The 10,127-nt window shown below is 46.8% G+C and overlaps 1 protein-coding gene across 5 annotated transcripts in view; it reads left to right on the top strand.

Annotated features, from left to right (window-relative positions):
* The first annotated feature begins 8,662 nt into the window (after positions 1–8,662).
* Positions 8,663–10,127, top strand: part of RBBP6 (RB binding protein 6, ubiquitin ligase) — a 78,224-nt gene continuing 76,759 nt past the window's right edge. For all 5 annotated transcript variants that reach the window (XM_073636526.1, XM_073636524.1, XM_073636525.1 and 2 more), the window contains exon 1: positions 8,663–9,575. In XM_073636526.1, coding sequence (XP_073492627.1) covers positions 9,410–9,575 — 166 coding nt within the window. In that variant the 5' untranslated portion in view covers positions 8,663–9,409. The remainder of the gene's footprint in view (positions 9,576–10,127) is intronic.

The following is a 10,127-nucleotide window of genomic DNA, read 5'->3' as shown; positions in this document are numbered from 1 at the left end:
ACCCATAAAGCCTTACTAGAATACTACCAGGATGCTGCTAAGTGAGGCCTAGTCATTACTGCTCACCTCCACCATCACAGGAGTGAACTCTTAAATGCTGAGCTCAGAGCTACTGCGTCGGGGAGAGAAAGAGTATGTGAGGGGGGTATGAATCAGAGAAAGAGCTCACTCCTGTGATGGTGGAGGTGAGCAGTGATGACTAGGCCTCACTTAACCCCTTGCTAACCAGCGCACGACGATATACGTCAGTACAATGGCACAGCTGGGCAAATGGGTGTGCAAGTACGTCCCCTTTAAGATGCGGTATTGTGGGTGCTCGCGCCCACCACGTGCTCAATGACCGCGTGTCCCATGGACTCGATGTTCGCCGAGTGCCCGGTGATCATGTCACGGAGAGGAAGAACGGTGACATGACAGAGATCACTGCTCCCTGTCATCGGAAGCAGTGATCGCTGTCATGTCAGTGGTAGCCCCCCCACAGTTAGAATCACTCCCTAGGACACACTTAACCCCTTCATCGCCCCCTAGTGTTTAACCCCTTCCCTGCCAGTGTCATTTACACAGTAATCGCTGTATAAATGACAATGGTCCCAAAATAGTGTCAAAAGTATCCGATGTGTCCGCCATAATGTCGCAGTCACGTTAAAAATCACAGATCGCCACCATTACTAATAAAAAAAAAAAATAAAAATGCCATAAAATGATCGCCTATTTTGTAGACGCTATAACTTTTGCGCAAACCAATCAATATACGCTTATTGCGATTTTTTACCAAAAATACAGTGCCTTGCAAAAGTATTCTCCCCTTTGCATTTTTCATGTTTGTTGCCTCACAACCTGGAATTAACATGGATTGTTTGAGGATTTGCATCATTTCATTTACAGAACATGCCCACAACTTTGAAGATGTTTTTTTTTTTTTAATTGTGAAGCAAACAACAAATAGGACAAAATAACAGAAAAAGTCAATTTGCATAACTATTCACCCCCCTAAAGTCAATACTTTGTAGAGCCACCTTTTGCGGCTATCACAGCTCCAAGTTGCTTTGGATAAGTCTCTATGAGCTTGCCACATCTTACCACTGGGATTTTTGCCCATTGCTCCTTGCAAAACTGCTCCAGCTCCTTCAAATGAGATGGTTTGCGCTTGTGAACAGCAAACTTCAAGTCTGACCACAGATTTTCTATTGGATTGAGGTCTGGGCTTTGACTAGGCCATTCCAACACATTTACATGTTTCCTCTTAAACCACTCAAGTGAGTTGTTTTTAATTTACTGTTTTGCTTTTGAGGTTGGGGGCTTTTTCGATAGGTGACTCTAGGTACCGGCGGGAGGACAGTTTTCAGATGTGGATCTTGTTGTAGAATGTTCCAATGTTTACTGAGTATTTTTTTCATTTTTTATATTGAAAGTTACATAGTTACATAGGTTGAAAAAAGACACCTAGTTCAACCATAAAAAAAAAAAATCATACAATCATATACTGTACCCAATCCTATACCCACAGTTGATCCAGAGGAAGGCGAAAACCCCCCAGAAAAGCAGGATCCAATGTGCTACAGCAGGGAAAAAAAATCCTTCCTGATCCCAGAGAGGCAATTGGATTTTCCCTGGATCAACTTTACCTATGAATGTTAGTACCCAGTTATATTATGTACATTTAGGAATGAATCCAGGCCTTTCTTAAAGCAATCTACTGAGCTGGCCAGAACCACCTCTGGAGGGAGTCTATTCCACATTTTCACCGATCTTACTGTTAAGAAACCTTTCCGTATTTGGAGATGAAATCTCTTTTCCTCTAGATGTAAAGAGTGCCCCCTTGTCCTCAGTGTTGACCGTAAAGCGAACAACTCAACACCAAATTCACTATATGGACCCCTTATATATTTATACATGGTGATCATATCCTCCCTTAATCTCCTCTTCTCATGAGTGAATTCAGTTCCTCTAATCTTTCCTCATAGCTTTCCTCATAGCTGAGCTCCTCCATGCCTCTTATCAGTTTGGTTGCCCTTCTCTGCACTTTCTCCAGTTCCCCCGATATCCTTTTTGAGTACTGGTGCCCAAAACTGAACTGCATATTCCAGATGAGGTCTTCACGAAAGTGAAAAGTAATAATAAACCTAGTAGAATGGTCTGTCTGTTCTCTTACTATTTTGGCATGTTTGCCCTTAGAATAGAAGTCACATGCCTTCTATACTAGTTCCTCTGGGTATTCCTTGTCCATAAATTTATTTTTGAGTGGGATACTTTGTAAAGCATAGTCAGTATCCAAGGTACAATTCTATCATAAGTGACAGAACTGTCCCTTATGTATGTTTTGTATCCATTTGGGATAGTGACAACTCTTGTGGTGCAAGAATGAATTGCCAGCCATAGGTTTAGTATAATTTTTGGCGATTATGGTATCAGCTAAATGGCCTAATTCCAAATCCAAGAAAGCAAGGTTAGTGGGATCCGAGACGTGGGTAAAGGATAGACCATAAGGATTATGATTGCAGTGGTCCACAAAGGGAGTGATGAGGTCAGGGGGGCCATCCCAAATCACAATAACATTGTTGTTATATCGTTCAAAAAAAATGATATTGGCGGAAAAGGGATTGTGTCGCCAGATGTAGTTATTTTCCCAATAGCCCATGGCTAGATTTGCGTATGATGGGGTAAAATAAGCACCTATGGTGGTTCCCTGTACCTGCAGGTAAAAATCGCCGTCAAAGTAATTATGAGTAAGACAAAAAATTGTGGCTTCCAAAATAAAAGCAGCTTGTCTAGGATTAATGAGTGGGTCTTGAGCAAGAAAAAATTCCAGAGCTAGTACGCCAAATTGGTGGGGAATGGAAGTATAGAGGGAATTAACCTCTAGAGAAAGCCACATATAGGAAGGTTCCCATTGTATGGTGCAAGGAGTTCCAAGAGATGAGAACCATCTCTGATATAGGTTTGTAACTGCTGAACTAGGGGTTGCAAATATTGGTCGCTATATTGGCTAAAACAGGTAGTCACACTGTCCATAGCAGCCACGATGGGTCTGCCAGGAGGAGATGTAGAATTTTTGTGAATTTTTGGTAAGTGATAGAAATATGGCATCTGGTAAAAACATTTTCGGAAGAAAGAGGCTTCTATTTTATTGATAATTCCATTGTCAAAAGCTGCCCAGAGACTTCCTTCTTATAGGGCCACATATAGTAAACTTAAGAAGGACCCCACCACTGATTTCGCCCATGAGGTGGATGTTTTGGTCAAATCAGCTTTTGACAATGGAATTATCAATAAAATAGAAGCCTCTTTCTTCCGAAAAAGTTTTTACCAGATCCCATATTTCTATCACTTACCAAAAATTCACAAAAATTCTACATCAATTTATCGTTCGTTCGGCAGAAAATTTCCAAATTTGTCCTTTGTTTTTTCGTCTCAAAATGTCCCAAAGATTTTGTGCCCATTAACTGGCCGAATAACGAACGAACTATCGAAATGACTGAATGTCAGTCGATTTTTTGTATAGTGTATGGCCAGCATTACATTTGGCTGGGTTCCTTGGCAGCAAGGGGTGGGGCCATCTAACACTGTGCTCCATCACCACTATATCGATCTTTGCTGCAGCTTCAAGTGTCCGTCACAGATGCAGCAAAGACACAGAACGGAATGGACTTTCTGCACACTCCACACTTTGTAGAACACTGAAAACTCCCTGCATATTCCCACCATATTAAACAGTTTTACTGTCTCTTTTACGTTTAGTGCAAAGTACAGCAGGTTTACAGCACAGCCAGATAGAGTTTAGATTACAGTGACCAGACGTCCCTGGTTTCCAGGGACAGTCCCCCGACTGAGGGTACGGTCCCCGGACTCCGTTCGCCCCCCGGTTTTGCCACAGGCACTTGGGCAGGCAGTTTCCCGGTGGACAGGGGATGCGTTGCTGTGAGAGGAGCCAGATCCATGGTCGCGGTAGTACTCACAGAGCTGGAGAGGAGGAGTTCCAGTGGCTCCAGCCTGAGAGTGTGCTACTGTAGCCGCCACTACTCCTCCCCATTTGGCATCTGAAGATCTGCCGCAATCCCGGGGACACATGACCGCCCCCTCTCCCAGCATACCTACTATCTCCTCCTACCTCTGCTCCCTCCAATCACTCTCCCAGCAGCATAGGGGAGAGAACAGAGCACAGCGTTCCTCCCCCTCCCTCCTGTACTGCAAGGGACTATGGGTATTGTAGTCCAGAGGGGCAGGATTGCCTTGAGCTACAGAGTGGTTCAAAAGCCAAAGTTTTACCAACACAAGTCAATGTTGCAAAATTGCATTCAGGTGTTAGGATTTGTTTTACCTCGTCATGAAGGGACTAAACATATGTGCCAACAAAAAAATGCAAAAACGGCTCTGGCAGCGAAAGGATTATTGTACACCCTTTATCTTATACAAAGCACACAATGCAAGGTCATTATATTCTGATTTCCGTTTAATGATCATTGTTCATTCTCTGAGGATGCTCAATAAGGAAGATAGAAGATAATGTGCTTGTAATTCGCACCACAATGCCCAGAAAACGCACACGTTTTTTAGGCAATGCGCAGTGCGAATGCAATGCACATATGTGAACCAGCCTCATCTAATGAAGGTATTTTATAATGTCCTGCGAATTGGATGCGGTGTAAGGCGCATCTAATTTGCATAGGTTTGAACCGAGCCTAACGGAGGTTCTCTCCTTTATTTTTGGATTTTATGCAGAGAAGGAAATATTCTGAAACCGGTAAACCTGGCCATACAATATTCAGTTTTCTTGTTCAATTTCCTTTAGATTTAGGCTGGTTTCACATGGGAGATCCTATTACGTCCAGGCACCTGTCAGTTTTTCAGGCGAACCCGATCCGACCAGTCATTGTTCTCTATGGAGCACAAGGGGAGCGGGACTGTCTGCAATAATGGGGAGAATAAAACCCCCCAAAAAAAGTGAAAAAAAGAACAGAAACAACCCCCCCCCAACACACTAGGGTGCCCACGTGTCCCGGATTGCCCGGGACATTCCCGCAATTGGCAGGTCTGTCCCGGCACCTTCATTCCGGGACAATACAGTGTCCCGGAATGGAATTGACAGAGCGAGCAAACCCCGCGATAGCGCTGGTGCTTGCTCTGCCTCCAGCTCCACCTGAGACTCTGGCCACTAGTTGCTATAGCCGCCTGGCAGCTAGCAACCAGTGACCTCACAGACTGCCCAGCATGCAAAGCAGAGGAGAAGTTAACTTTCTCCTCCGCGCCTAATGCTCTCCACCATGCCGGACAAGGCTGTCAGTGGGGGCAGCCTCAAAGACACTAATCCACTGGGCACTGTTACCTGGATGTCTCTCTGCCTCGTTCCGCAGAGCAGACCGAAGCCGCCTCCCCCTCCTCGGCTATTTACAAGTATACGGAGAGGGAAGAGGGACACCGCTGTGGATTCCTGGCGCTGATCTGAGGTCTGTTCTAAGCTTATATTATGTTTATGTAGATGGACAGAGAAGGGGCATGGATAGTGATTAGGAAAAGGGTAAAAAGTGCCCCCGCCCTGCACGTTTCTGACACCCACCTCTCCACTAGCACAAGTGGAAGGGGGGGTTCTGTACTGTGGGGGGTTCTCTACTTAGTGGGGGGTCTGCACTGTGGGGTGGGGGGTTCTGTACCTAGGGGGTCTATAATGAGGGAGGGGGGTCAGTACTGAAGGGGGTCTATAATGAGGGAGGGGGGTCTATACTGATGGAGAAGGGGTCTGTATTTATTTAGTGGGGGGTCTATACTGAGGAGGGGAAGTCTGTACTGAGGGAGGGGAATTTATACTTGATGGAGGGGGGTCTATACTGAGGGAGGGGAATTTATACTTGATGGAGGGGGGTCTTTACTGAGGGGGTATATACTTAGTGGAGAGGGGGGTCCGTACTGAGGGAGGGGGCCTATAGTTAGTGGGGGGGAGGGTCTGTACTGAGGGAGGGGGCTTATACTTAGTGGAGAGGGGGCCGTACTGAGGGAGGGGGTCTATAGTTAGTAGAGAGGGGATCCGTACTGAGGGAGGGGGTCAATAGTTAGTGGGGGGGTCTGTACTGAGGGAGGGGGCCTATACTTAGTGGAGAGGTGGGTCTGTATTGAGGGAGGGGGGTCTATAGTTAGTGTGGGGAGTCCGTACTGAGGGAGGAGGCTTATACTTAGTGGAGAGGGGGCTGGACTGAGGGAGGGGGCTATAGTTAGTAGAAGGGGTTCCCTACTATAGGAGGGGGGTATATACTGAGGGAAGGGGTACTGTACTAAGGGAGGGGGTCTATTATTACAATGTAACAATAGAAATACATTTCAAGCATGGTATTGGGATGATATAAGTGCTAAAACCAGCCATTCACCAGACAAATCACTCGTCGCCGAAATCTCGCCAACCCCGAAACTACATTCAACACCCCCCCCCATCCAAAATTGTCCCTGAATGGCAGTTTGGAAATGTGGTCACCCTACAACACACACACACAACAGGGGTGGGAGAAGGGGAGGGGAAGAGCAGAGTGGCGAGCACGAGGCCCAGATTAGAAAAGGGTAAGAGGAGTGGTGAAGAGGAGGTGGGAAAAGGAATGGGACAAGTTAGTTTGAGAGGCCTAAGCTGGAAAAGAAATAAAATTGTATAATTTATGGCCAATCAAAGTCCATCTAGAAGTTCATTACATCTATAACTAGGCAAACATCTTCAATGCCCACTCCCAACATGGCCGCCGATGACTGCATCCTCTTTACGTGGTCACGCCGTTGTTCTATCAAAATACTGCTACCCATCAGAAAATGCTATGGAAGTGACGTTGCAAACAAAATTGCTTATTGCGCATGCATTCCAGCATGGCCGCTATGTGTTTTAATAGGTTTCCTATTGTGGCAGAGCACGAAGGCGGCAGCGGACATCTTCTTACACCCATGCAAGTCTTAAACTTCACACTTATTTTAGCACTTAAATCAGCTTATATACTGAATTATACTATTTCACCACGACAGAATGAAATAGTCTATTTCAGTATGTAATCAGTTTGCTGCTAAGCAGAGTGGGGTGTACCAAGATGGCCATCGCCACCTTCTGCATGCTTGCCTGGGTGTAAGAAGATGTCAGCTGCTTGCTTTGTGTTCTGTCAGATTAGGAAACCTATTGGAACGCATAGCGACCATGTTGAAACGCATGGCACATGCGCAGTAAGCATTTTTTTTGCTCAGTACATCACTTCCATTACGTTTTCTGATTCTGACAGGACACCGTACTGCTGTTCTCTCAGATTAGGCGATGCGTCAGATTTCTTAAAGGAAGTGGCGTTCCGTCACGGCCATCTTTGTACACCCCGCACTCAGCCGCAGTAAGCCCACAGTCTGAAGTTGCAAAGTGGACATCTTTTTACACCCACCGAAGTCTTGAATTTCACACTTATTTTTACCAGTAAACTGAGCTTATATCGTGAGATACAGTATTTAGAATTCCGTGACACTATTTTGATGTTGAATTTTAAAAGCAGCTTTTCAAATTCAACATCAAAACAGTGTCACTGAGTTCTAAATACTGTATTTCACGATATAAGCTCAGTTTACTGGTAAAAATAAGTGTGAAATGCATAGCTCCCAACTGTCCCTGATTTTGAGGGACTGTTTCGGAGCAATGTCCCTCTGTCCCTCATTCCTCCTCATTTGTCCCTCATTTTGGTCTGATTTATATAGTTGTATATAAAATGCACTTTTTATCTATCAAAAAGTGTTTCCCAGTGCTAAACATTTCATCCAATTTCTAAATGGCTGCATTTGTACATTTTAAAAGCCAATATAAAGGAATAGTAGTGGCAAAAAAAAGCACTTGTGGATTTAAAACGGAGTTCCACCCAAAAGTGGAACTTCCATTCATCTGATTCCTCCCCCCCCCCCCCCCGGTGCCACAATTGGCACCTTTCAGGGGGGAGAGGGGTGCAGATACCTGTCTACTACAGGTATTTGCACCCACTTCCTGGAATAGACTCCCGCGGGAGTCACGCCCCTTCCTGCACCCCCCCCCTGCTGTCTCCTGGGAAACACACAGGTTCCAGGAGACAGCGGGGACCACTTAGGACGCGCAGCGCGACTCGCGCATGCGCAATAGGGAACCGGGAAGTGAAGCCGCAACGCTTCACTTCCTGATTCCCTCATAGAGAATGGCGGCAGCAGCAGCCGAAAGCTGAGCGATTGATTGGCTTTGGCTGCCAACATCGCTGGACTCCAGGACAGGTAAGTGTACATTTAATAAAAGTCAGCAGCTGCAGTATTTGTAGCTGCTGGCTTTTAATATTTTTTTTTAGGTGGACTCCCTCTTTAATAACCCTTTTTTGGGGGGTTAATTCTCCTTTAAGGGGGTGTGGTAGGGGGCGTGTCCTATGCCTACACACATTTACTAGTAAGTGTCCCTCATTCCCAGCTCAAAATGTTGTGAGGTATGCTAAATACTGTATTTCACGATATAAGCTCAGTTTACTGGTAAAAATAAGTGTGAAATGCATGACTCCGGTGGGTGTAATAAGATGTCCGCTTGCCGCCTTCTCACTGTATCCTTACTGTGGACGAGTGCAGGGTATAGCAAGATGGCGGCGACGAAACGTCACTTCCGTACAAAAATCTGACTGGTCTCCTCCCCTTCCTTCTTCACGTGGTCTCATCGCACCACCCCTCCAATGTACTCCACACTTGCGTGTGCCTCGTGAGTGCGTGCTGACGCAGTACGTCGCCCTCGCAGATCTGACTGGAAGCCCCGTGAAGAGGAGCAGAGAGAGAGAGAGAGAGAGAGAGAGAGCGGACGAAGACCGTGTCTGGGCTGTTCGGTTTGGCTTGAAGAAAGGCGGCGAGGAGCGGCCGCGGACCCGGTGGGGATTCTTCTTCTTCTCGTTGGCTGTGGCATCGGTGGAAGGACGGTGGGGACTGGTTTACCTACAAGCGCTGAGGGGGCGGGAGCCTCCGGGCCTGGGAGACTAGGCCGCAGCCCGCCATTGTCTTTGCGTGTGGTCGGTGAGAAGCGAGGACGCCGGCGCCTGGAGGACATTACGGACTGAGCGGGGACCCGCGAGGACTGGATTGGGGTGCTCTTTATTGACATTGCGGACTGAGCGGAACCTGTACGGACTTGTGGCGGAGGGACTGGCCTGAGCGGAGCTCTGTGTGTGGGACTGTACTGGGACTGTGTGGGAGGGAGGAAGGAAGGACGCCTCCTCATGGCTCCCGGTGTTGTGTCCTCACAATTTCCCCCCACCACCACCATCATCACCACCGCCGCCATCCACCTCCTGGGACTGTGTGCTTCCTGAGCGCCCCCTGTCTGTGTGTGTGAGTGTGTGCAAGGCGTGCTGTGTGTGTGTGATTGTGTGAGTGAGTGATCTTCTCTCCCTAGCTCTGCCAATACCTGACAATTGTTAACATGTCCTGCGTGCATTATAAGTTTTCCTCCAAGCTCAACTATGACACAGTGACCTTCGATGGGATGCACATTTCCCTGGCCGACCTCAAGAAGCAGATCATGGGTCGGGAGAGGCTGAAGGCGGCCGACTGCGACCTGCAGATCACCAACGCGCAGACACAAGAAGGTAATCGTTCAGCTCTGCTTGTTGTCTTTGTGTATGTGTGTCTTCTTTTAAGAAACCCATTAGGTAGTGAAAAATTGAATATAAAGGTAGGCTGTATATGTGTGATTGTAAACGCGTTTCAGCCTTGTGCTGTAAGGCAGAAACGCGTTTACATCTGGTGTGTGTTCCTGTTTCTTTCATGGAGAATCAAACTTTGAAGATCTAAGGCTCCGTTCACATCTCCGCTTATAGAATTGCGGGGCGCCCGTCACCCAAAAGAAGCTCCTGTATTTATTTCAGGCGACCCTGTGCGCGTTTTTACCGCGATTGTCGTCTGACTTCATCATGGGAAAATCGCGCTTTGATTATAATAGCACTTGGGGTGCTATTATAATCAAAGGGCAACGCACCAGGAACACACTGGCGTCCTGAGATTTGCCACCATTGCAATTCAGAATGCGGAGATGTGAACGGAGCCTTAAAGAGCAAGCAAGGCGTTGCGGACCATCTTTTCTCATGATTGCTATTGCAGCTGTGCGACTCGCCTTTCCGCACCCAGGTAGCTAAAAAAAA

This window comes from Aquarana catesbeiana, linkage group LG06, assembly GCF_042186555.1.
Source record: "Aquarana catesbeiana isolate 2022-GZ linkage group LG06, ASM4218655v1, whole genome shotgun sequence".
Taxonomy (NCBI): domain Eukaryota; kingdom Metazoa; phylum Chordata; class Amphibia; order Anura; family Ranidae; genus Aquarana; species Aquarana catesbeiana.
The sequence above is the reverse complement of the archived record's forward strand: the minus strand, read 5'-3'. Positions and strand labels throughout refer to the sequence as shown.